The 27,254-nt window shown below is 48.3% G+C and overlaps 2 protein-coding genes across 6 annotated transcripts in view; one reads left to right on the top strand and one right to left on the bottom strand.

The window, feature by feature from the left end:
* Positions 1-2: 2 nt before the first annotated feature.
* On the bottom strand, positions 3-25,435 carry SLC24A1 (solute carrier family 24 member 1). Of its 4 annotated transcripts, none has more exons than XM_044979310.1 (12): positions 25,302-25,435; positions 24,530-24,567; positions 21,445-21,506; positions 18,664-19,756; positions 16,371-16,433; positions 15,503-15,611; positions 11,522-11,608; positions 9,610-9,725; positions 8,516-8,716; positions 7,157-7,246; positions 5,642-5,808; positions 3-1,437 (listed from the first exon to the last, which is right to left on the bottom strand). In XM_044979310.1, the coding sequence occupies exons 4-12, from the start codon at positions 19,609-19,611 to the stop codon at positions 1,188-1,190; spliced, it is 2,031 nt and encodes a 676-aa protein (XP_044835245.1). In that variant the 5' UTR covers positions 19,612-19,756; positions 21,445-21,506; positions 24,530-24,567; positions 25,302-25,435; the 3' UTR covers positions 3-1,187. The 4 variants fall into 4 exon arrangements, with proteins under 4 accessions (XP_044835245.1, XP_044835244.1, XP_044835246.1 ...); XM_044979309.1 differs by having other exon boundaries at positions 25,273-25,428; XM_044979311.1 differs by lacking the exon at positions 25,302-25,435 and having other exon boundaries at positions 18,664-18,820; positions 19,199-19,756; positions 24,530-24,658.
* Positions 14,881-27,254, top strand: part of INTS14 (integrator complex subunit 14) — a 28,193-nt gene continuing 15,819 nt past the window's right edge. The window contains exon 1 of one of the 2 annotated variants that reach the window (XM_044979313.1): positions 14,881-15,182. The gene's annotated coding sequence lies outside the window, so the exon portion shown is untranslated. Of the gene's footprint in view, positions 15,183-25,302; positions 25,456-27,254 lie in introns of those variants that run through there. The other variant, XM_044979312.1, reaches the window with a different exon arrangement.

A 27,254-nucleotide genomic window follows, 5' to 3' on the forward strand; every position in this document is an offset into this window, starting at 1 on the left:
ATGTGACACAATTATGCAAAACACATTAGTGCTAACAGGAGTTGAATACAGTCACTTTCAGGGGATGAAAAGCAATATAAGATCATTTCAGCTTCCTCTTTTTATAACAGTTTCACTTCCTGTTTTCTTTACCTTTTACTGATTTGCAGTGTGCTCTCCTAGGGCTGGTCTACACTGGGGGGGTGGTATCGATCTAAGATACACAACTTCAGCTACGTGAATAGCGTAGCTGAAGTTGAAGTATCTTAGATCGATTTACCTCGGGTTCTCACAGCGCGGGATCGACGTCCGTGGCTCCCCGGTGGAGTTCCGGAGTCGACGGGAGCGTGTTCGGGGATCGATATATCGCGTCTAGATACGGCGGGTAGTCTGGACGTACCCCTAGTCCCCGAATCCTGCAAAGCAAACTACCAATAGACTCTTAGGTCCACATGGAGTCCCTCTGGACTTCACCATGAGTTTAGGGATCACATTGCAGAATTAGATGCCTATTTATAATGGGGCAGAGTGGATATCCTTCAGGATTGCTGTGTAACTGGTAAATGCTTTTCCCACTGAGCACAGAAATCAGTTTATTGTTCTTTCTCCAGACTTTAGGGTGAAATTCCCCTCTGTTTAGAGGGACCAACTCAAGGCCTGTTCAACACGTACATCCCACTTAAGCCCTATTTTGGGGGTGTAAGAAAATCAACATTGGCTCTCCACAGGGCTGAATTTCACCATCAGGGTCTGATCCCACGCCCACTGACAAAGCTCCATTGACTTCAGTGGGTTTAGGATCAGGCCCTTTCATTAATAATTTAGACCCTGATTCTGCAAAAGACTAATAATACTCTTGACTCCTGCAAAAATTGCCTGGGATCTTTAATGACTACAAGTGGGCAGGGACTCGGTCTTTCATCTTATTACTTCAATAGGACTATTTGCAGTGCATAACATTTTAAACACCTGTGTGGGTCTTTGCAGGATTGGGGCCTAAATATATATTAATGCATATAAATATATGAATAGCAATCTTTATTTGAATAAGTTTCACTAAGCTTAGTTTTCACAATTTTCAGTAAGCTTACAATTGGTTTAAGTAAAACATAACTACCTCCAACCCATTTTCAAGTTCATTTACACATACTGTCTATGGCGATCACCACCTCATCGTGTGCTGCCCAAATGGTAGTTACACCCAAGCCTTATACAGATATTGGGCAGGATATGATTCTATCTTCTAGCATCACACTGATAATCAAAAATACAAAGTAAAGAGCAAACATGGTGAGCCCCAATAGTTTGTTCATTTTCCATTTAGACAGAGCAATTGAGATGATCACAAACAAGAGCATGAGAAAAAGCAGAACAATTGCACAAAACAAACCATTACTACTGACAGCAACTGGGCTGAGTCCATTGAAGACCGAATAAAGGAACCAAGGAACTGGCAAACTGTAAGTAAGGGAAAAGCAGTTTAAAGGAATGCTTAGAGAAGTTCATGCACAATTGAATTTTATACATAGATATAAAGCAATTGGTATCAAGATCCATGCAGAAAAACTTAATGTGCAATCTTCATTATGTTGTTTTATCTAAAACTGACTTATCTTGCTTTCTACCCTAGGAATTGAGTTTTGGGATAGTCCTCTGGACTGCTTTCATTCCTTTCATCCAAGAATCTCAAAGCACCCTACTAATATTCATGAATTAAACCTTTTTGTACCACAAAGTCAGGTACATAAGTCTTATCTCTGTTTTACAGATGGAGAAAACAGGCTTGGAGCTTGTCTTGAGTAAAGTCACACAGGAAGCCTGTGATAGATGGGAAAAAACTTGGGACTCCTACCTCCAAATCCTGAGATTTGGCCAAGAGATCTTTGTTTCTCTCCTGAAAAAGTGCTACTGGGTGATCCCAGTGTAGCCTAGGGAGGGGCATGCTCAAACTTTTTCAGAGCATGGGCTGCATCTTAATAACCTCTTTCACAGACCATGTTTCTTCCTATGAATTGGACCACTTTCCCTCCCATGTCTATCACAAAACATCCCCGCTGCACCACACCAGCTGCTAACATAAAACTGAAATGCAATACATGTGATCTGCCCTGCTGGGGCGGGGGTGAAACCTAATCCCACTATCTCCTCTTGCCACGCATCTCTGCTCTCTCTGCTGCCCATCTCTGACTCCTGCTCCCATACATGTGCTTCTCTAGTGCAGGGGTTCTCCAACTTCATTGCACCGCGACCCCCTTTGGACAATAAAAATTGTGACCCAAGTGGGGGAAGGGGGGCAAAGCTGAAGCCCCAAAGCCCAAGGACTTTAGCCCCAGGCTGGAGGCCTGTAACCTGAGTCCCGATGCCCAGGGCTCCTGGGCCCCAGCAAGTCTAAGCTAGCCCTGGCAACCCCATTAAAATGGGGTCGTGACCCACTTTGGGGTCCCCGACCCACAGTTTGAGAACTGCTGCTCTGGTGCTTAGGCTCAGGCTTCTCTTCCTCTCCATATTCTTTCCTGCTGACTTGTGCTCTTCTATCCTTGCATGTGCTGCCAGCCACCTAGTTTCCAATACGTCTGCTCTTAATGACAGGTCAGGGCCCACTGACAACTGGTGTTTCCTGTCCTGCTGCTGGCTTTGCTCCTGTTTCTGCAGCCCAGCAGCCCCCACATTTCTGCTACATATGGGCCGTTCCCTTCCTGTCAGCAGTTTCCGGAGGCAGTTCAAAGCTGTAGCACAGCCTGTGTTAGCTATGCTCCCTTATCTGGCCTGCTGCCAGTTCTTCTGTCTCCCGGGGCAGTCGGAGGTGGGCTCTGGGCTCCCGACCTTTTCTTTGCCTTTTGGGGGGTTTGTCTTCGGGCAGTAGGTAGCAGGCTGCTTTGTTCTCTCTTCCTCTTGGACCAGGTATTTAGCAGCATGTGGCTCAAGCGCCTCTGTCAGCTTTCAGGGATGGCAGAGCAGCCACGCAAGCTCCCGGCGAACCCCTAAGGGGCTCCATCTTGTGAGGCAGTTTTAAGGGGCTCTACAGAGGGCAAATTATGCCCTGCCTGTTGTCAGCCAGATGACCCTAGTGCTGCTAGGGCGCGGAGCTTGGGACCTGTATTCCCTGGGAAGCTGCGACTCCACCACAGAAAAGCATGACCAGGAGACATGGAACCAGAACAGGGAGCGGCTCTAAGGACTTCATTCAGCCAGCCTGGGGGACAGAGAGTCCTGGGGCAATTCAGGACCTTAAGGATAAGACTGAAGGACAAGGCTTCTGGCCCCACCCCACATCCTGGGGCTCACAATCAGCACCCCTTCCTCACAGCTTGAGGCAGGCAACTCTGGCAGTGAATCCCCATCCCCTGGCCTGCGGCAGTGTGAGCCTACAAGAGACGAATCAAAGGGAGAAATGTCTAGGGGCTGAAAGCAAGGCTAGCCACAAAAGGGCCTGTCATAGACGGTATCTGTCCTTTGACTCAGGCACCTCCTCCTCTGCTGCAGAAGGAGAGCTAGCAGACTGATTCTGAGCAGGACAGGGACAAAATGCAACACGGGTCTTTTCCCACTGAGAAGTTTGTAACCGCATTTATCTCCACTCTTGAGTTCCAGCCTGAGCAGGCCCTTGAGCACAAGCCTCAGAGCAAATACCTCACTGCCAAATCTTCCCTCGAGGCAGTGATTTCCCTGCACCCATCCTTTTCAGGAGGTACTCCGGGAGGTGTGTGAATCTCCTGAAAACGATAAAAGCGTTGAGAGGCATGTTCTCAGATTCTATGAACTGCAAGAGTCAAAGAATGCTCTCACAGATATGCCCCAATCAATGCTGCCATAGCATCTCTAGCAAGGATCAAATAGATAGGAAGGTGGAAGCTAACCTTTGATGAGCATCTCTAGCAGCCACATGCTCTGTTTGAGCCACAGTGTTGTGGCTGGAGGACCTTAAAGCCCTTAAGGGCGGAGACCAACCCGACTTTAAATCTATACTTAAGACAAATCTCTCTAGCAGCAGCATTCATGGCAGAAGCTCCAATAAATGCTATAAGGTTTTCTGCCAGAGCCATGGCATCTAGCTCAGTGGCCAGGAGACACATGGCTTCGCTCCTTGGACAGTAGATACTCCAAACAAGTCCCAGGTTAAATTTACAGGATTTCTCCTCTTTAGAAAGAAATTGGACAAGATAGTGGCTGAAAACACCGCCAAACCTAAACAGTCCCTCCCCTCTCTCCTTTCTGCTCTCAGAAGGAACTACAAACCCACTATCAGAGAGAGATCCTCCTTTCATTCATCTTCCTCACAGAGGTTCCAGAGGAAAGAGAACTGATATGTCAAGGGACCCAAGGACAGAGTAGAAAACCTTAAGGGGCTCCTGCAGCCTCGGACTCATTATGACAATAAGCAAATGTACTTCTGCCCAAACCTGAGCTCAGGACACAGGATTTCCCACTTTTCAGATGAATGGGTTGCTTCTACCACAGACGAATGTGAGAGAGAGCTTGAAGGAGTATCCCTGGTGCACTAAAGGCTTCATTCCATCCCTTCTTCTTCCAGTCTTCCATCACCAGCAAACCCACCAGGTGCAAGCTGGTCCAGAATGAGTTCTCCCATCTCCTGGATATAGGAATAATAGAAAGTGTTCCTCTAGAAGAACGCTTCTCAGCATTTTACTCCAGCATCGTCTTTGTTCAGAAGTGCCCTGGAGATATCAGTGTCATCTTCAAACTCAAAAGACTCAACAAATGGATGAAGAAAACAAAGTTCTGGATGGAGACCTTACTTTGATAGTGAAATACCTGTTTCAAGGGAGGAGGGTGCTGCAGGTGGTGGTCCAGTAACAACCTTGCCATCTGAGCAATCCTAAAGAGAAAAAAGGGGGAGTTGGGGAGGGGTTCCTTTTCCTTCTGTTTGTTCTCTTCTCTCCCTGCTCCTATCCACTGCCCGCTACTCCCCGTGAGTAGCAGAATTGTGGGAGAGGCTGGGCTGCAGAATGGAAATTTTCTTCCCCAATAATTTCCTTTCTGCTAGCAGCATCTCCCACAATTCTGCTACACTGAATGGCTCTGCAGCCGAGAGTCAACATTTCATTTGAACACCTACCATATAAGCAGGGACTTACTGTACAGTCTTACTTGCTTGGCGTTGGAATTAGTTACTCCTTATTCTCCCCAAGTTTCCACACAGCTTTGGAATGAATTGCCTGGCAGCAGGCCCGAGAAGGGCGCGTGGCTAGCACAGGCTATTCTATGGCCTTGAACTGCCTCCAGAAACTGCAGACGGGAGGGGAGTACGCTGCCCACCCGCAGCAGGACTGTGGGAGGAGATGCTAGCAGAAAGAAAATTACTGAGTTGGGAAATTTCCACTCCTTTACCACCTCTTCTTTTATCGATCTGAGATCTCGAACACAGCAATCTAGAGAGATGGCAGCTCTGTTCCGGCCACTCTGAGCAGACTCCAGGGATGAAGAGCCTGAGCACCCGTAGAAGCAGCCCCAGAGCAGGAGGCGGAAGCAGGATCAGGTAACTTGGCAGCAATCCAGGCCATCGGCAAGGGTTCTGTGCACCACAGTCTGGTCAGTCAGGAATTGCCCCACCACATGGTCAATGTCCAATTAGACTGGAATAGAAATGCAGCATTTTCTAGTTCAAACCAAACGTGACTCTTAACATGTGGCTAGTACTTACCCAATAGTAATGTCAAAGATGTTGCTGCCCACAGAGCTGGAGACAGCCATGTCACCCAGGCCTTTACGTGCAACAATAACACTTGTGATGAGATCAGGGATTGAAGTCCCTGCTGCCAGGATTGTTAAACCCATAATTTCTTCCGAAATCCCAATTGTTTCTCCAACCTAGTAAACAGCAACAATGGTCCTTAGTTTTGAAACAAAGAATTTAATTAACCCTTTTCGTTCCTGAAGGCTTGGTGCTGTAATTGGGTTATGATTTTATTTGAAATCCCCTTAAAGGCTGCAGCCTATTTCTGCTTTTCAAGATACAGGATGGCCTAATTCTATAGCTTGTTTTGATATGAAATCCTTTCTTTAATGGGAATCTATTTCCTTTATCCTCTTCTAACTGCAAAGTTGTGCCTCAGAGGCAAGACCAAGTGGGAGCGTGTTCAGTTGCAGCACAGCACACCTCTGTCTTGGAACATCTCCAGAAGATGTGGAGTTATCTCTACTCTCCAAATTTAAAACTGGCCCAAATCATGATAAATTCTTTCTCTGAGTGGTCTTCCTAGTTGGACACACAGTCCCACTTGCTGATTGATATCTGTACTGTGGTTCGGTGTCCACAATTTCTGTTGATTCGTGGTTTGATTAACTATAAGATAGATGTACAATATATCACCAAATACAAATGGTAAGCCCCAATCCTGCAAGGGGCTGAGTACCTTTCACCTCTCCTTGAATAGCAAATTGATATTAAGGCAAGGGGCATTAAGGGCACTCAGCACCACACTATATCAGACCCTATATTCTTAAAAATGTAATTAGATAAGCTTAAAACACTTATGTCCCCCACCGAAACATGCATTGATAAAAAGACGACGAAGATAATTGTCAACTTGACGACATTTCTTCCACTGATGCACAAACTCCCTTAGAAACTGGGGGTGGGGGCAAGAATTAATCTTTGTCAAATGAAAAAGGATGAAATTGAACATTCTCACTTGGGTTCTCCCAGAAGAAAAGGTCTAGTGTTAATTGGATGGTAGTATCTGTAAAGTCATTGAAAACAAAGGGTAATATCTATGCTACAACAGCAGATATGTGCTGTTGCCACTGTAGTATAGACGCTTCCTACATCAACAGAAAGAGTTCTTCCGTCAGTGTAACCCACCTCTCCAAGAGGTGGAGGGTAGGTCAGTGGAACAATTCTTAGGCTGACCTAATTATGTCACACGGGGTTAGGGTGACCAGATGTCCCAATTTTATAGGGACAGTCCCGATTTTGGAGTCTTTTTCTTATATAGGCTCCTATAACCCCCCACCCCTTGTCCTGATTTTTCACACTTGCTGTCTGGTCACCCTACACAGGGTGCAAAATGTTTCACAGCCCTGAGCCATGTAGCTAGGTCTATTTAATTTGTAGGTGTAGTCCAGGCCAAAGGTGTCTGCCACAGTGGGGCATTTTCCCCCCTCTACTTGTTTTTTGAACCACTCTTTGTTTCTAGATAGAAAAAGAACCTCTTACCTGATGTGCCCACCACACCATGAGGTAGGAGAATGCTGCAATCCAGACGATGGCTCCTAGAAATGTGATGGCAAAGAAGTTTCTAGACCTCTGTTCAAAGCAAGTTTGAAAAGAAAACGATTAGGGGTCTGATCTTCCCAACAGCCTGATCCACCCTCCATCACTTCACCTCAGGCAATTATTTGAACATGGCCCCATAGTCTCTGGTATCATTTTGTTTGATTTTTCACATCTTTACTAGGTGCCCAGTTTTTGCTGATACCTTGGGTGGTTGCTTAAAACAAGCTGCACCGTGCTTAGTTTTCAGTCCATGCTATTTTACTGCGTTTCATCCCACTGCCAGTATTTTTTGCAGAGGCTCTTGCATCCTGTCACGTGACTGTTCAGTGGGCAGACTTCACCCTCATTGCTAACAGCCTACAGCCATGTAGTAGAGCAGTGGTTCTCAAACTGGGGGTCGCCAAGGCTGGTGGCTCAGGTTACAGGCCTGGGGTTGAAGCCCTTGGGCTTCAGCTTTGCCCCCACCCTGCTAGGGGCGACGGGGCTTGGGTTTTGGCTTTGCGTCCCCCCACGCGGCGTGGTGGGGTTCGAGCGGGCTCCTGGGGTCGTGTGGTAATTTTTGTTGTCAGAAGGGGGTTGCGGTGCAGTGAAGTTTGAGAACCGCTGCAGTAGAGAAATGTCTGACGTAACCAATGCCACTAGGTGCTGTGACTCCACGCTGCTAGTGAAATGCCCTGGATCTAGACAGCAGTCGTGTGTAGTAATGCAGTCTCCTATCGCTTAATGTACTCTATGGCCAGTGCTACGCAGGCACAGACACAATTTTTGTTTTTCTTCTTTACATTTTTCAGTGTTTGCTTAAAAAAAAAAAAGGTGCTGATGTGGGGAGTGACATTTTCTGGCTCCGAACAGGTATAATGAACGCAGCGGCAGTGCAAAGCAGCCCACGCTTCCCTGCCACTCTGCCTCCCACGCAATATGGACCGACTCCTTGGTGAGGACAGAAGGTAGCTCAGGCTCTGGGCTCGTCCTGTTAGCCTCTCTTCTGCCTCTGCTACCCGAGAGTGCCAGCTGCAGCGGTGGTTTCTGGGACTGACACAGAGGAGTCTCTGCTACTCGGCATTAGCCATTGCCTGCTGGTTTGCCTTGTACCATTCAGGGGAAGAATACCTGCTTTCAGTTACTTCTCGCCTTTGAAAACAACCCCAGTCTCAGAACTGGGGCTCCAGCTCCCACCCCCATCAGTGGGAAATAGGTACATAGAGGCCCGAGCTATCGATGGGGAAAATAGGGACCCCGTGTCTCTGTTGCTAATAAAGCTTTATCCATCGCAGTGGCATAAAGAAAGTAAAATCTTACTGGGTTCCTAACATCGGGCACTGTGAGCCAGAGAGGGAACACAACGGGCAGGAGGAAAAGGTAAATAGCTTGTTTTCTCCGGGTCTCTGGCCATTTGAGGGATAACGGCTCATCATTTTCTTCCTCCTCATCTTCATCCTCACTCTCATCATCACAATCTTCCTCCTCCTCAGAGCTGCTGCCTTCTATATCCGGAGAGAGCTGTGAACCAGAAAAACAACCCACCCCACCCCCCAAACACATTTTGAAACAACTAGAAGTCTACATTGACAGCTCCACAGGTGTGTGCGCATTCTCACACACACACACACACAGCTGTGAATGATTCAGTGTGGTCCTGTCCCCCAGGGCACAGATCTAGTTTTTGATTATCCCATTTGCAAATATTTGCAGAACAGTCCATCCCCCAGGTCACCATTACGTGACCACATTGTGAACGATCCTATCTCAATGCAGGCGCCCAGAGAGGATGCAGTCAGATTCCTGAATATCTTTAGTATGTGTATTGCAGTAGTGTCTAGAGGCCCTGGTCATGGATCAGGACCCCATTGTGTTGGGCACTGGACGCACACAGACAATACATATTATCTGGCTTTAAAACCACCAGGTGGTCAACACAGCAAAATAGCCTCATCTCTTTAAAGGGGCCACTGTCCCTTCCCTGGGTTAGGACACATCATTAAAACAAAAAGAACTGCCATAGAGGACGACAGTCTTTGCTCTAACTAGTTTACACAGGTTGTGATAGCCTCATTTCCGCTGCGGAGTCACTCCTTGAGCAGTCTCACCGAAATCCATGGGACAGCTTGAGGAGAAGGGCAGTATACGACGTAAGGCTACCACAGTCCACTGCTGTAGTACCGCTGAGCCTGGATTTGACTAGAAGGAGCATTTTGGGGTCTTAGCTGACTGGGTCTAACTAGTTACTTGTGCTAGTGCTCTCTGTTGGCACTCAAGATAACTTGTTACTACAAGGACGGTCTATTTAGGGTGGCTATTGACTTGAGTTGGGTTGTGCCTTCTTTCACCGGACATGGCTCTGAGGTTTTGGCCTGGGCTGAGCTCTTGTTCCATGTGGCTCCAGTTCACAATACCTGCCCGCCAGGTGGTGTGTCCACACTGTGTTCATCCTCCTCCACGCTGAGGTTGGAGTCGCTGGCAGGCGTTACTTGAACAGTGGTTGCTAATTCTGCTTCCGCTTTGTTCTCTGCTTGAAAAGATAAGAGAGAGAGCTGGGCCCAGCAGTAAGAGATGACCTCCCCGCATCAGCAGGGAGTGCCAGCAAAAGCAGGGCACAATCAGGCTTGCTAACCGTAGACATAAGGTTGTTGCAGCAGCTTTGCCTCACGTCTTTGTGCCGGGGCATCACTTATGTAATACCCATGTGGCTAAAGGCAGATACAGCGAGGAGAGGGAGTGCTGATTGGCTGATCGCTAACGGACACAGAGTTTGAAAATTCTATTAAAGCCAGCCTCAGCAACCGGGCAGGATGCAGGGCTCTGCTTCCTTCTTTCCACCATGACAGGGGCATTCTCTAGGGGTTGGTGTTGTTCAAGGTTTCTCAGAAGCGACTGTTCTGGCGGCCAGGCTTTAATCTCTAATCACTGGGCACACGTCCAAAGAGAAAAGTGCTGACACCCGATAACACAAAGGAAAAAAATCCCCAGACTCCTCTGTGCTGGTCCCTCCAGGAATGTAATTAACCCATGTAACCGAAAGCAAGAGAAACCTAAAAACAGCCACTCAGAACAGTGCTGGAACATGGATATTGCATAGTGGTGGGAAGAGGGGCACTGAGAGAGAATGGGATCTTGACATGCTGCTGTAATGTGGCTTAGTGAATACGTTCTGGGCCCATCTATATAGCCAAATCTGCCAGGTCAGGGGATCATACCTAGACTAGTATTGTAGGATGGTTTGGCTTGAGCTGTGCGGGCTGAACCTAATTCCCTTATAATGGTCTTAGTGATCCTGTTTTTACAACCTTGTACAAATGTGAGGTCAGGTTTTCAGAAGCTGTCCTTGGCATGTGTCACTTGGGGGTTGCATAATGAGATGCACAGAAGTGGGACTTCAAAAACATCTGGCTTGAGGATATAGCACAGTTTGGTAACATGGACAGGATGTAGCCTAGGCCCATCTATACAGGGAAAGATCCTCTAGCGGGCAGATCCTCACCTGGGGTAAATAGTTGTGGCTCTACTGAATTCAGTGGAACTATGACAATTTGCTGAGGATATGCTCACAGATCTTTATTTAGGGCTTAACCACAGCTTGGTCCTCATCTACACAGGCAAAACCAAACTATGTGGTCAGGGCACTCCAGTGGTATAGCACTGTGCCTGCGGAGATGGGCACTTCAGTGTGAATTTTACCCATCCACTTTCAGATGGCTCCAGCCCCACGAATAGCACAGATCCATGTTGCAGCGCTGGACAGCTACCACCTCTATAAATACTAGCTCAAGCAGCCTATGAATTGCTACTGAAATAGATAAAGCCAACAACTATTCAGAAGACAATTGCACAGGACATTTCGTACTATGTGTCCCCTCAGAGTCACCCTGCCACGTTCCAGTTGAGGAGACAGACCCAGTTCCCAGGCTAAGCCTCTTTTGTTTGTTTTAAAGAACAAATCCCATTTGCAGCCCCCTGGTGTCTTAGTGATGCATCAGCATCCAGCTGCTGAGCGTAATGGCACAATCTTCCCTTCTGATTGAATAGCCCGGCTCATCCCAGTCATTTCCATTTGGATGCTTATTTAACTAACGCGCTCCCAGGGATGAACTTGACTGCCAGCTCTTGGTGCCAGTGTATCTATCCTGACCATTTGCGGCTGCTTTTGCATAGACAGCTGCATGTGATCAGTGTTCACGGAGTGGAAGTGTGTGCTGCACAGCTACATTTCATGGGCAGCCCTGGATCTGCAGCGCTGGTGGGGTGAGCAAGTACAGTGCAAAGCAAAAGGACTCTACAGGCAAATGGCGCAGGTTGCCTTGAGCTCACCTTCTGGTTTCACTCCTTGTCTGACCTGAGAGCCTAGTTTGCCCGTGGCCAAGTTGCTCATGATGTCAAGCTTGTCTTTAAACTTTGCTGGGAATGAAAAGAGGGACAGGCCTGTCATCAGGTGTAAGGAATTAACTCCCACTCAGTGAGCCTTGTGGTATGGGCTGCAGTCAACCGTCAGCCCCAAGGAGTTTTCAGCTCTAGTGTTGCTAGCTGACCAGGATTGTTATAGTCTCCAGGCAGTTAGCACTTCAATAATCATCCCTGAGCTCTTAAAGGGTGGTTTGCCTGAAATCTAAAATAACCATCTTTGAAAGAAAGTCTGGAGAAGATGTGTGGGGAGCGGGAGCACGGCGTTCCTTCCGGTGCATCAGCAGGGCCGATAGTCCATGCTGCAGAGCGAGCGGATGCGGAAGGAAGCCATTTTGAGGTAAGATGTTGCTGTTACCTGATTAGTGCTGACTTTGCTCAGTTTTTGATTACATGAAAACTAAAGCAGCCCCTCCTCTGTCACGTGACTGGAGAAGAGGTTTGGCCAGTGTGCCTGCAGCCTGGCCAACCCAGGGCCTGGGATGAGAAATGCTCTTTACATTTCATTGACCACGAAAACGACAAACTCCTCTGAGTCGCTGTTAGGCCCCTCTTCACTGCAGTGTTAACTCGTGTCATTGGCTTGTGGATTAGCCTGGCCCAGTTGTGAGCAGCCACACCACAAAGCCGCCTCCTTGAGTTACTATGTGCTCCTGGGCACTGCGCTCCCTCTTGTGTGGTGCTAGGACATCTGAGGAGTACAGCCCCTGGTTCTTCGCAGTAAGCTGAGCTGCGCTATAATTCTTTCCCCGTGAATTGTGGAAGAACCTGGCTGTCCTTGTGGGAAAGCATTGGAGTACTATCAGCATTTGAGTGGTTCACCGAAGTGGGGAGGTTACTAGCCCCAGTGAGAGCAGCACTTGGGAGATCCCAGGATGGGCCAGCTAGCCTGGGTTGAAAGCACCACTAAGTTGCGGTGAGAGGTTTTGAGGGTGGAGGGGATAGATTAACATTTCAGGTTGTTCTGCAGGGGATGGTGTGAGGACAGCTGCTCACGTGCTCGTCCGGTATTATCTCTAGCTACCAATCACAAATACAGAAGGGTTTCCTAAGTGTGAGTGTTGTGCACATCGGGGCTCCAGGCTGAACAGTAATTTTAATAATACTGGACCTGATCTTGGGACAAGAACCTATCTGAGTGTTAACTGGGAATTCTTAAGTAATCAGTATAATTAATACATAATCCATAAATCAGGCAACACTAGTGTCTCAGGCCACTATCTCCTAGCACCTGACAAAGGTAGCTTGGTGTCAGAGTTGGTGGGGGCATTTTTAGCCAAATGATATTTCAGTGAGAAATGGGATGGAGGGGGGGAGTTGGGAAAATTGAAGCCCTGTGTTTTTAGTTTTCCAGCCCACTCTAGCTCTCATCCCCCTGGTACAGATGGGAAAGGATGAGTCAGAGCTCAGAGCCAGACTCCCTGCGGCCTTACCCCTTGTATTGTCATTTAACCATGTGCAGAGTGGGTATGGAATGCACCAAGACTGAGCTCCCCCATTGCTGTGCACAGATGCAAACAGCTAGGTGCTGTGGCAAATGCCCAGTCTCGCTCTCTAACCACTAGACCTCCCTGTCTCCCTGATACTCTCCCGGCTGCTAGTGGGAGATAAAGCACTCGCATTGCAGAGGGGTTGGCTCAGGGCAGCCAGGCCCCAGCACCGAACGGGACTAAGCTGTTGGCTCCCTGCCCTTGCCTGAGCTAAGACTATGGAGTCCTCTAGGAGTGGAGTGTGAGGGCATCTCTCGATCAAGATAAACTCATTAGCTTCAGGCCTGCCTGGCCACTGGCCAGTTTGCATGCGATCAGCCTCAGTGATTTGAAAGTGGGACATTAATTCTCCTGACATGTGCTCTAAGGGGGGGCTGTCATTGGCCAAGGAGCCTGCATCTCCTGAAGGCTGGTGCAGGTAGAAAGGGTATTTGTAGGTTAAGTCCCTGTCAGTGCTCCGGCTTATTCAGCAGCCTCGCTCCACCATTGCCTTGCCCCCATTTATCCTAGCGGTGCTGTTTACGCTGCCCATGTTCAGGACTCCTCACGGAGTTAAGGCTTTGGCAGTATTTTGCGGGGGAGGGAGGAGAGGACGACACTAATCCAGGTGGGCTATCAAGATACCTCACTAGGCCCTGAATAATCCAAAGTAACTGAACAGTGGGGGCCGGTTAAATTCAGTAAGTCCTCCATAAACCCATGGTCCAATCCAGGAGCCATACTTGTGAGAAAAAGACTGTTGGAAAAATACTGTGATCTTCACCCATGTTATTAATCCTCCCCAGACTGACTCGTCTCTGCTGATGGCTAATGGTATGGTTTCCTATAGCAAAGCAATAAACAAACCCGCTGCAGAATGGTTTGTTTTCTCCATTCCAGGTGGCAGCTTCTTTCTTCCCTTCAGCACATGTGGCACTATTGTTTGCAAATTACCCATGAAGCTGAGCTTTATCTCTCAGGGAGAAGCTATCAGGTAACTTGTGTCAGCCTGCGCATTTCAGCAGCCTACCAGCTACTAGAAGATCAGTGTCAGATATCCTGCCCTCCTGGTTTGTTTGTTAATTTCTTGTATGTTCCTCTTTTGGAATTGGCTTCAAGCATTCCACGCCAGGAGATCAGCATGGCCTCCTGAAAAGAACTGGTAGCCCCGATTCTGTTGTTCTGCATCCTCCTCCTGCCTAGCTGTAATGCTCAGAGGGCTGAATGCAGCTGCAGTGTAACGAGGAAAAACCCCTAAAGTCACTGTTGATCTGTTTCTCTTCAATTGCTAGTTTAATCTGTTTAGATGCATTCTTTTTTCTATAGTGCCTGTGACTCTGACAGACCTGTTCAGGTCAGAGCAACAGGCCAGTTAACTTATGTGTGAATATCCAAGGAATGTTAAGTGTACTAATTCACTGGAGTGTTCATATGGGTCAAAGGAAATGCGAATGATATTGTCTGCACTTATCTATAACCTGTTGATTGCCATCAATGTACATGATGTATATCCCTGTACTTAATTAACCCTAGATCAAAAGTGGGTGTTAGTATCATTTCTGATACTGTTTCATCAAGTTCACACACCAAGTAAATTCTCATCTTAATACTTTGTTATACATGCCAGAGAGCTGCAATTATATATTAGCAGCAAAATTAGCTAGCGATTTAATTAACATTTTGAAACCATGCCTACAGCCACTGGAAATCCTGGGGCACTATGGTGCCACCTCCATAACATAAGGGGAGAGGCTGGCATCATATGGAAAACACCAGATGCTGCATGCTGGTTGGAAGCAAGTTGACCTCAGTAAGAACCAAAGGCCTCGGGTTAGGGTTGTAATTTTAGGAGAGTTGTGTGTTACCGAAGTAAGAGCGCTCAGCCTTCCCAAAGCACATCGATGTCAGATTTACCCTCAGCAATCTCTACATTGCTTATTTTATAGCCTGGTGAAAAGAAAACATCTGGCTAAAATTCACGGCGCCATTAAACATCAGCTTGGAAAGGTGCGCATTTTTATGTGACCAGTCATCCTTCATCTGCTGGGGAAACTGTTCAGCGCCACGGCAACAACAGATCTGCTGAATTTGTCCTTGCCCAGGTATGTTGAATGGGTCTGGGTGGTTTTTGTTGTAATAACAGCTCCCATAGCACATCAGAAATGGAGTGCCATTTCCTCCCTTGATCAGAGAGAGGCCTGAGCTTTGGAAAGGACTCCCATTCTGAAATAATTATATGCACACACTGCTGTGGATCAGCTCCTCCTCTGCTGCAAACTGGAATAGCCGAACCGATTTGAATGGAGCGAGGCTGATTTTCACCAGCCAAGGACCTGATCCTGTGTATATCGCGGTGAGCTTTGCCTGCATCCAGGCTACAGAACTGAGTGTCGAATCACACAGAGGTGGGGCGTTAGCTCACCTTCGGCCAGGGGGTCCAGGGTGTGGATCATGAGCTGGAAGATGGTGGTGCGCATGTGACTGTTGTGCAGAGAGGCGGAGCTGCCTCCTCGCTGTAGGGACGGCATGAGCTGTAGAACAGGGTGAATGTATAACACAGCCATTAATCCCAGGCCCCTTCATTATTTCCCCCCAGTCAGACTATTCCTGTCGTTCAGTACTGTCTTTTAGCGCTGGTGAAAGCGGGATTGACAGCCTGGGAGACTGATGTCCCCAAGCCAATCAGCAGGGCCAGGACAGGCAGCAGCAATGCAGGTTTCCCATCCCTGCCTCACTAATGTATCTCAGCCAGCTCGAGGGAAGAGAGAGGAGTCCAGTCTCCATAGCCTATCCACGGCCTCTCTGCAGAGACCACCAACAAGGAGGCTCCTAAGTTAGGCCCTGATCCAGCAAAGCATATGCTTCAAGTTGAGCACGTGCTTAAGCTGTTGGCTGGCTTGGGGCTTTAGTTATGCTGGTTTATCTATTGTGGGCTTTTGTCTGCTGGGAAGTGGACTGAGAATCATCAGCATAACTCTGACTAAGCCTCCCTCTCTGATCAAGCTCACAGTATCCCTGAGAGTAGCATCCGATTACAGCACTGGGTTATCCTGAGACAACAAGCCAGTTTCTGCCTCAGTTTCCATGGCTGCTCCTGTTCTCAAAGGCAGAATTTGGTCCATATTTCCTTACACCGAGAAGAGGACACATTCTGAAAGGAGTCTGTGTCCTTTCCTTTCCTGACCAACATAACGGTTTCTGCTTGGTGCATCTATTTAAATTCAGGGCTGGTTCCATTTGCAATACATCCAGATCCAAATAGTGTTACACAGACTATTATATCCACCTACCTCCAGTCTCTTGCTGTCATCTGAGTGCTTTGCTCCATCCCTTGCAACTGACCCATTGCCTTGCTACATGGAAACAAGAATATAAAATTGTGGGAATGCCATTAGTTCTTCATCAACCTGCACGGACGCTGCCCTTGCATGGAAGTGTCTTCAAATCTCTGCCTATGAGGTTTGCTCACAGAACTGGAGTCACACACTTGCCTCAGTGGGGAGGAGCTCGTGGCCACATAGAGGGGTAGGGTGAGTGGCCTGGAAACCCTATAGATCCCCAGGGTCTGTGAGCAAGACAAAACACAGTCGTATGGATCTTGTGCCAGACCCAGGATGGCCTCTCCTTCTGCTGTGCTTCCTGAGGAGCTGGATAAGAAGATGCCTTACCCATCTTCTGAGAGGGAGAGCAGGTGCAGAGGGGGTTAATCCTGCACTGTGCTATGTGCCTGCCACACATGGAGTCTGGGATCACATTTCTTGCTCATGGCTGGTTCCAGCACCTACACAGTCATCTGCTGTCTCACAGCTAGAATTCTCCCTTCGTTCAAAGTGCAGGGGCTTGTGCCTTAGGTGCAGAAGGCCCCATGTTTGATTCTTGCTGTTGACTATGATGTGTGTATCGATGTATGCACGCAGCTGAGGTTACATACGGGTTTCCTATGGGAAATCTGCCATGTTCAGAGGGGAGCATAATTCATGGACTGGCAGCTCCTGGGCCCCACACTGACCCACCCTCCAACCATGGATCTCCAGCCCAATCTTGCTGCCTTTGTTCAGCTTCTTTTAGGAGAGCAAGAGGGGGCTGGAAAATGTTCAAGAAAATGGCAAAACTCTTAGAAAAACAGTTTCCCATTAGATCAGGTTGTCTTGCAGTATTTGTGCATGTCTCCTGATTTACGTTGCGTGCTCTCTGCGTCTCTCATCCCTTTCGGTATCATTCTTTGGTCTCTGCTCCTTTTCAAATTCTGTACAGAAAAGGTGCGATGATACCACAATTACACATTGTTTTCATATACCACAGGAGTCAGTAGGCTAGACTGCTCAGCATCTGGTGCATCTATTTAAATTCAGGGCTGGTTCCATTTGCAATACATCCAGATCCAAATAGTGTTACACAGACTATTATATCCACCTACCTCCAGTCTCTTGCTGTCATCTGAGTGCTTTGCTCCATCCCTTGCAACTGATGGGGGATTGCCAGCCCTGTGGCACAGCAGGAGCTAAGGCAGGCTCCCTGCCTTCCCTGGCCCTGCGCCGCTCCCGGAAGTGGCTGGCACCACATTCCTGTGGCCCCTTGGGGAGGCAGAGGGCTCCAGGCACTGCCCTCGCCTGCAGGCACCACCCCACGCAGCTCCCATTGTCCGGGAACGGGGAACCATGGCCAATGGGAGCTTTGGGGGTAGTACCCGCAGGCAAGGGCAGCGCATGGCAAAGCCGCCTGCCCACCCCACCCCCAGGAGCCACTGACGGACATGCTGGACACTTCCGGGAGTGGCACAGGGCCAGGGCAGGCAGAAAGCCTGCCTTAGCTCCACTGCACGCCATTGCCACCCTGGAGCCAGTTGAGGTAAGCAGCACCAGGCTGGAGCCTGTGCCCCTCCTGCACCCCAACCCCTGCCCTGAGGCCCCTGCTGCACCCCACATCCCTTCTTCACCCCAACCCCCTGCTCTGAGGCCCCTCCCGCACCCCACACTCCCTCCCGCACCCCAACCCTCTGCCCCAGCCCTACATTAATGACCCTGCATACAATTTCCCCACCCAGATGTGGCCCACCCCTGATCTAGCCTGCTAGGTGAAAGGGAAGGGTTGTGATCCTTATATTGTTTAGATTCAAACAACCAAAGAAATGCTCCTGTTAGCTCCTAGAATGCACATTTCAAGCTAATGTGTCTTCTATGGTTCCCGACTGCTAATATAGGCCCTGAATCTCCACCACTGAATGGGACTGAATCATCTAGTTCCCACTAATGACAGCTGAGTGGAAAATCCCATACATCTCTCTGAAAATGCAGAGCTGCACCTAAGGGATACAGTCGGAGTTGTTCTACACTTGAGCCCCCTTTGAATGGATTATGGACTTTTCCTTGATTTCCCCCTCACTTCCTAATATTTAGATTACGTTCCCTCACCTTTTAACAATCATCAGTAAGTAAAGCAATTGTCTTAACCAACAATTGTAGTTCTGAAGGGACTGATTAGGTTGGTCCAATGCACCCTTTGTCAAGGAGACTCAACCTTTCCTTGTGCTTTAAGTGAGAACAAATACTCCCAACTAGGCAACAAAACAACGAGGACACTAACCTTCTTTGTGTCTTCAGAAGCGGCCGCCTTCACGGTATTTCTAGTCTTGTTCACCTGTTCCTTTACCCATTGTTCTAAGTGAACGTTCCATTTCATGGTGAGCACATAGAGGGCGTAGGAACTCAACAAAAGGATGCTTTCCCACCAAACAATGAAGCTGTCTAAGAAAAACAGGATGAGCATCAGTAAGTCTAGAATGTAGAACGAGACGTCTCTAAACAAGGGCCACCAGGTCAGGTGGAGTATCTCCCTCGAGAAAAGGGCACAGGTGCCAATGACAAAAAGAATATTAAACACCGCTGAGCCTACAATGGTGCCAATGCCCACGTTGCTGTGTGAGATAAAGACACCTATGAGAGAGGTGAAGAGTTCTGGTGCCGATCCGCCTGCTGCCATGAAGGTGGCCCCTGCCACATCATCGGAGATCTGCAACTTCTCCGTGATTACATCCAAGGCGGGGACAAAATATTCATCACACACTATGGCCAAGGCCACAAACACATACATCATGCCAAAGATGTGAAGTATGACCCACCCTTTCCTGCGCTGCTCCAAGCTAAAAAGGTCTTGAGGGTATTCTCCATGGGAGGGGGGTGTTGGGTAACTTCCCTCTTCATCCAGGTGGGTCAGATTGACACTTTCTAAGGGTGGGGTTGCATTCACGGATGATGTGATGGGCATGGTTGACGTAGGGTCCACATATACACAATGCCTTATCTTGGATGCTGTTGTTCCATTGCCCGATGCAGTGGCTTTGTTGCTGGAAAGGTCCCTGGTGGTCACTTTCACTTGGTCCTCAGGCTGAGATGCTGTCCAAGGTGCTGAATGAATTTTAGGGCCACAGAGAAGCTGATAGATGGAAAAAGCCAACACCATAGCCAGTAGAAAAAGAACCCAGTTCCTCTGAAGCCTTCTCCTCAGTGGTAAATGCATTTCCCGAAAGCTCATGAATCTGATCAATGTTCCTGGAGCCAATGGAGACTTCTCCTGGTCACCAAACTACATTTATACCTATCATTGAGAGTCTCTTGCTGCTCCTAGATGTGGGGATCTCAACAGGACCGGAACTACATGCTACAAAAAGTGTAGAATCCTACAAAAGAAGTAGTGTTAGTGTGAAACACGCAGTGCAAGGATCTACTGTCACCTACCTGAACTCAACGCATTATTAACTAGCATTATGTTTGCATTATACAAGATGGGCCCAAACTGGCAAATTCAGATCTGGATCCAGCTTTCAACCCCCTCGTTTCCCAAAGTTTGGGCTGTAAAGATCTGGCATTTTGGTTTGGCTCATAATGGAGATGAGCCAGCCACAACATTCAGCTCTGTATCTGGATTCTTCTCTCTCCCATCACTACGCCCCACAAAGCTCAGGGTTCTTCAGATCTGGGTTTTGATTTGGGTCCAACAGATAGTTCGTAGCACTCTGCTCAGTGCTTTATAAGCATATAAGTCAACATGGTCCCTGCCCCAAGGAGCTTGCTTACAGTCTAAATCACTATAGAAGATTAAGTACTAAGAACGACCCCATCGTGTTAAATCCACTCTTCACACAGGCCAGTTACTTACCTATATAAGCTTGACATGTTGCTGGAAATGTACCTGGCAATTGCTCTAATATCTCCCAGCTAGTGCCACTCTGCAGCTCCCCAACGTTTGTACTCTCACGAGATACAAACCAAGCAAAAGGAGATTTCTCTATTTGCTTCAGTTTGAGAAAAGCAGAAGGCAAGGCCTGGCTATAGTAAAAACAAAGATGCTGAGCATTGTTTGTTACTGTGGCTACACCTCTTAAACCTACTGTCCAAATTAGGACTGGCAAAATGGACTAGTTATCACACTGTCTGTCTGGGGATAATTAGCATATCTTCCATACTTACAGAGGGAGCCAAATTGTAAATACCAAAGCAACAGAGGCCTGGGCTCTGATTGGGGTGAAACATTGATGTGGGGGTGAATAGCATTCACCTTGCAGTTTGGAGTTGGTGTATTGTATCGTAAACTATTATTTTGAACACCGTTTTTTTCAGAATGGGATTATTACATTAAATGAGCAGAGGATGTAAATGGAACACAACTCTAAGCCATTCACTAAGTTGTTCTTCAAGCACATGTACTCACATATTTAAAATGCCATAAGCTAATCAATTTAGATTTCTAACTAGGGGAAAGGAAGAGACAGGTGCAGATGTTGCTATCTCTGTTTTAAATACTTGGGAGGTGCTCAGAGACTCCAGTGATGGGGGGCTATAGAAGTACCTACAGAGAGAGAGAACGATCATATAAATCCTACTCCTGCTGTCTAAAAAGTACCTGTGCATGTGCATACATTAACTATAAGCATGTAATAATACAGTCAGCTGTATTCTTCAATAACGTGTATAGAAGTAAAGGAAATTGTCACCCTTTATAACGCAACAAAAAAAGGAAAATAAAAGAGAAGAAAAATAGAGAACAGAAAAAGATACCTGAACTAACCCCTTATTTAAACACAACAATTTACTTCTCCTCTCCAAAACGAGCTACCTAAACAACTTTTGCATGTAAAAGGCAGATCATCGGCTGATGGAAATTGTTATAGCTCAATGACTTTAATAACTTCTGAGGATCTAGCCCTTGTTTTTCCAGTCTCATTGACTGAACACCATTTTAATATTATTTTGTAAGCAGAGTATTTTCTCTTACAAGTATGATTCAAATCCATTCCTTTCCCTTGTGATCAGACTGTCTTATCTAATAGAGATCTCTCGGGCAATCATATGAAGCTCCATAGCTTACCTTAAAAAACGATGTTCCATTGCTAACATTTAGTGCTGGAGGCTTCTTTGACATGTAGCACCCTGAAAGGAGATGAGTTATGGGTAGAAGCAGCAGAAAATTATCCCATTTTTGTTAGGTCTCTCCCAGCTGAATTCTGATAAGAGACAGGGTCAGGTGTGAAGGGCATATTGCTGGAGGAATAGACAATCCAGTTTAATACCTGCAGCCCGTAAGAAGATTAAATAGTATTTTATAGGTTTGGGACTATCTCTGAAGCAAATATCTTTGTCTTAGACTATGGGATGTTCTCAGTTTCAGAGCAGGAGATAATCCCTGCAATGAAACACACAATAACAGTAACAACCCTGAGACAGTAAGATGCTACAGATCTTCCCAGTGGCAGACTTCTGGAGACAGAGCCTTGGTTGCCATAAACTGTCATAGTTCCATTGGCTTCAAGGAAGCTATGATAATTTACACCAAATTGTGGATCTCCCCCTGAGGTACTTGCCACTAGCAGGTGGCTTTGTGCACAGTTTCATTTGAATGAAGCATCGCCCATTGCTAGCAATTATTTCCCAAATCAGAATTTCTGTCAGCAAAAACACTGCTAGAAGCTAAAGTTCAATAACTAGCAGAGGAAAATGGGCCAGACCCTCCACCCCTTCTTTGCTACAAATTAAATCTGCTTTGCACCTGAAATGGCTAGTTGAGAATTCTGTCTGCTGTAGTGGCTCCTACAGCCCCACCTCCAGCACGGGCGTCATGGACAGACAGAAGGGGGCATGAATGGACAGAATGGGGCAGGAATTGCTCTGGCAATTCCTGGCTGCTGGAACAACCCTTGGGTGGGGGGCAGCATAATGTATTTCACGTGGGGGTGTCACTGGCACAGAATGGCTCCAGGATCGACGGAGCATGAAAGCTCTGGTCAGATATTTCCTTGTTCTCCATTAGGGTGAAATGCTAAATGTATTGCAATCCATCAGCAGTGTTGCTAAATGGAAATAAGTAAAAGGTGATTGGGGGGGGCATAAACTGTTTTTGTTTAAGGGGTGCATTGTTCTGTGCTAAATCTCTTCTCTGTATCCCCTTTGTATGTGTGGGCAGAACCCAGGACATGCATGGAGCCCCAATGAGGCACCATGCAAGCAGGTCAGCTTGCATGAGTTGGGCCAAAGATTGTAAGATTTTTAGGGCAGATGCTGGTCTTCTTGCATGTCCGGATGGCACTTGGTACAATTTTGGCTGCTTTAGAAATAAGAATTGCTTTGCCATGGTCATCTCTCCTAGCACTAGGTCTTTACTGGTTGTTAAGTTCAGTTTTGGGATTTCTTACTTCATTCTCAAATCTGGATTTCTAAACTGTTGCCATAAATATGGCATGTTGCATTTTAACTGGGGTTTATATGGTGATGTGGCCTGCAGGGTGGCACTATGGGCATACTATACATCTCCATGTTTATTAGGGAAGTGAGAACTTCTTTCTGCCTTCCCAGATGAATTTTTAGGGGTAGGGTCATCTTCAGACCACATTCCTTCTCTTTGCCTATGCGTGAGTCCAGTTCTTTAGTTCACAGCTCCTTTTAGAAGATTTCTCCAACTGCCTGTCCATGGCACAATATCAGGAGGCTAAGGTAATCCCTTGAATATTAATTGCCAAGAACATGATTGAAATATATGAAGCGGATGCTGGGGGAAGTCACGGACTGCCTTGGGGAAGGAGAGACTGCCCAGTGCCGTTTTCTGTGGCTGCTGGAAAGGAGATGCTTATGTGATGATCACCATCTTGTCTGATACTGAGAACTGAACTGGGCCCTCCAGCCCTAAAAGCATAAATTGCTACAGCTTGAGCTATCCAGCTTGGTTTTATGATGGTGCTATAACAGACTCTCACTCTTTTCGGCTCCGGCACAATGAGGGATTCATAACATGCACTGACCAGTGGGTTACATTTACCCATCAGATAGTGTATAGTCCCCGTGATCTGTGACTCTTTGTGGTTCAGTAATAATAATACTCAGCTCTTATCTAGTGCTTTTCACTGGTAAATCTCCAAGCATTTTACAAAGGAGGTCATTAGCAATATACCTATTTTATAGATAGGGAAACTAAGGCACATGGAGAGTGAAGCCAAGACTAGAACTGTTTTTTTTTGAGGTCCAGTCCAGTCCTCCAGTGTTGGGTCCTTTTGTATGCACCAAACCCAAGAGTTTGATCCTAGCCTCCATTATCTGGGTGTAAATCATGATGTGGCTTGGCAAATCATGCATTGTACACGTATGTACAAGCCCTGTAACCTCCTGGCTTGATCTGCAAAAGTGTTAAGCACCTACACCGCCCATTGACTTCAGTGAGCTCTGTTTGTGTTCTGCAGATCTGAAAAATCATGGCATGTTTCCAAGATGTACAAAGTTGTTCAGTATTAAATTGTAGAGCAGAAGGCATGTTGAGCTCCCTCTGCTGTGCGACAAGAGTTCTGCGGGAGTGGCATAGTTAAGGATAATGAAGAATTCACATATTACATCAACCACCAGCACAATCCATACCAGACAGTAAAGCACACATCTAGGGTTCCCCTAAAGTCAAAATACACGTTTTGCCAGTGGCTTCAACCGGAGCAGAGTAGGAGCCAGACCATAATATAAGTATGTAATGTAGCCAACCTCATGTGTTCAAAATTTAAGTCAGGCTCCAAAAGATCATGAAATTTAAAAAACCTATAGACACAGTTGGGGGCTTTCTATTTGCCTTCTGATTTCTGAGCCAGCAGGATGCACTTGGGTCACATTTTCATGCTTTTCTCTGCTACCACGAGGGCTAGAAACTTGCTTTTTCAACTGAAAGCTGAGATTCTCATGTAATCACAAGACCCCAGGAGCTGGGTGTGATAGATTTGGCAATTTCCTGCAGTTTCTAAGGCCAACCGTACTGAATGAAGTGTAAAGACCTTTGGAGTTCATTGTATTAGAAATGCAAAGGTGTGAATATTATTGGGGGATTGTATGTAACATCTCTGGGGGGAGACATAACCATTGTGAAAACTGGGAAGTGTTATGAGCTTCAAAGGACTATTTGAAACAATGCACCCCCAGCAGCCTACCTGTTGTCAAGCTTTTTGTAGGCATCGTAGAAAGGACACTTTTAGGGAGGGAGTTGAAGGAGGATAATGAGTTAAGTTTTGCAGATGTTTACATGGAGCTTCTCCACACGTCACCCTCCACCTCTCCCCACTGAGCTACCCCCACAGCAACCTCACCTCTCCCCACAGAGCCCCCCCCAGCACCTCCCATCTCCCCCAACAGCAACCCCACCTCTCCCCACTGAGCTCCCCCCATAGCACCTCCCAGCTCCCCACTGAGTTCCCCTACACAGCACCTCCCAGCTCCCCCCACAGCAACCCCCCTCTTCCCAATGAGCTCCCCCCATAGCACCTCCCAGCTCCCCACTGAGCTCCCCTACACAGCACCTCCCAGCTCCCCCCACAGCAACCCCCCCACTGAACTCCACCACACAGCACCTCCCAGTCCCCCCACCTCTCCACAATGAGCTCCCCCCACAGCAAACCCCCTCTCCCCCCAGTAACCCCCCCTTCCCAATGAGCTCCCCCCATAGCACCTCCCAGCTCCTCCCACAGCAACCCCCCCACTGAACTCCACCACACAGCACCTCCCAGTCCCCCCACCTCTCCACAATGAGCTCCCCCCACAGCAAACCCCCTCTCCTCCCCCAGTAACTCCCCCTTCCCAATGAGCTCCCCCCATAGCACCTCCCAGCTCCTCACTGAGCTCCCCCACACAGCACCTCCCAGCACCTCTCCCCACTGAGCTCCCCCCCCCCCAGTACCTCCATGCCCCCCGCCCGCTCGCCCCTACCGGGCCCCTTCCCCGGGGCAGCAGGAGGCTGCGGCGGGACCGGGCCGCTCTGTGCCCGGCCCCTGAGTTCCGGCAGCCGCAGCGGGGGAAGGTTTCTGGGGCCGGACTCATGGAAGCGGCGGCGGGGCTGGGAGTGCAGAGGCCGCGGGCCGGGGTGAGCGGGCCGGGCTCGGCCGGGGGGAGGAGCGGGCGGCGGAACCCCGAACTGCAGCGGTGGGGCGGAGAGCCCCGGGACCCGGCCCCCCCCCAGCGCCCCGGCCCCTGGCGCGTGCGGGCCTCCGCCTGCCCCTACAGACCGGGCCCCGGGTCCTGCCCTCTGCTGCCCAGGGACTGGGGATCCTGCCCCCTCAGTGCCCCACCGCCCCGACCCCTTACCCCTGCGGGCCCCTGGGGCTCCCTGTCCCCTCCAGTCCTGCCCCCCCCCGTGCCACCTGCCCCTAATCCCGCCCTGCACCCGTACTGAGACCCCTAAACTTCCCACAGCACCTCCCACTAACCAAGACCCCCAAACCTGCCCCTCCCCCGTGCTCCCTGATTCCTGAACCTGCCCCTCAGTGACCCCTGCCACCAAACTCAGTTTCCCCCACCTACTGGAAGACCTTCTCCAAACCTGTGCCCCCTACCACCAAACTGCCACTGAACCCTGCTCTCCCACACCAGCTCCCTAGGACCCCGAACCTTGTTTTCCCCTGCCCCCAAACTGCTCCTCCCACCAGCTCCAGGATTCCCCCAAACCTGCCCCTTCAGCCACCAGCTCCTGTGAGCTCCCCGGGATGCAAAATCCTGCCCCCCACTAGCCCTGAGATTCTCCCAAACTTGCCCCATCACCATCTCTCAGCTCTCACAGCCCGTGGGACCCTCAGTCATTCCCCTCACAGCCCTGGGACACCTCCAGAATCTGCCTGTCTTAGTCCCTGATCCCCTGCTGCTTCAGGATTCCTGAATCTTGTCCTCCTGTCCTGGGCTACTGCTAAAATCTACCTTCCCTAGGTTCCCTCAAATCCTGACTCCTCACCAAACCTGTCCTCTTCAGCCCTCCTTGCTCCACCAACCCCCTGAATCCTGTTTTGCCTCAGCCATCTCTACTATCCCAGCTCTGGGACTCCTTGAATCCTACCCCACACCTCAGTCCCAGAACCCTGAAATTCTGCCCTTCCTGCTGTCTCTGTCCTGCCTTCCCAAAGCTGTATCTCCCTTTCTAGCTAACCACCTTCCTCCTTGCGCGCACACATTTATCTCCTTCAGAAAAGTCCAGATCCTTTCTTGCTATCCCAGTTCTAGGACCCTTTAAACACACAGCTCCAGGACATCACAAATCCTTACCCCACCAGCACCACCCATTATCCCATTCCTGTTCTCAGCCTCAGCCCTATGCAACCCCCTGCCCCTTGTCTACGCTGGAGTTATCTTGTCTGGAATAACTATTGCTAAATAACTCCGTGTGTGAACACTGTTATTCTGGAATAGGAGTATCTTGTTCCAGTTTAGCTAAATCCTGTTTGACGCATGCTGATTTTGGGGTATAGCTGGTTGTTTCCTTTGGAAGGAGAAATTGTTAATGTAGTCAGGTGCGTCTTTGATGCAATCCTGCTTACTTACAAGAATGTACACAATGTCCTGTTTCCCTGTACACAGAAGGACTCAAACAGCAGGAGACAGTTTCTTTGCTCACAGTTCCAAGCCTCTTACCAGCCATCGCTCTTCCCAAAAGCTCACAACAAGTGCATTTCTCTGGGATATCCTTGCTGCCTTCTCTGGGTGCTTCTGTGGTGTTTCTGCTGCTGCTTTGCCTCCTCCTCCTCTCTCAGCTCTATCCAACAGTACTCAGCAGCCTGCTTTTATAAACCCCTTGGACCACATAGCCCCAGTTTGAATTAAAGCTAAATTGGTGAAGGCACTCTCGTTCCAGAATAAGTGTGTCCACACATGGAGTTATTCACAAATAGCCAATGC

The sequence above is a fragment of the Mauremys mutica genome, chromosome 11 (assembly GCF_020497125.1).
Source record: "Mauremys mutica isolate MM-2020 ecotype Southern chromosome 11, ASM2049712v1, whole genome shotgun sequence".
NCBI classification, from domain to species: Eukaryota; Metazoa; Chordata; order Testudines; family Geoemydidae; genus Mauremys; species Mauremys mutica.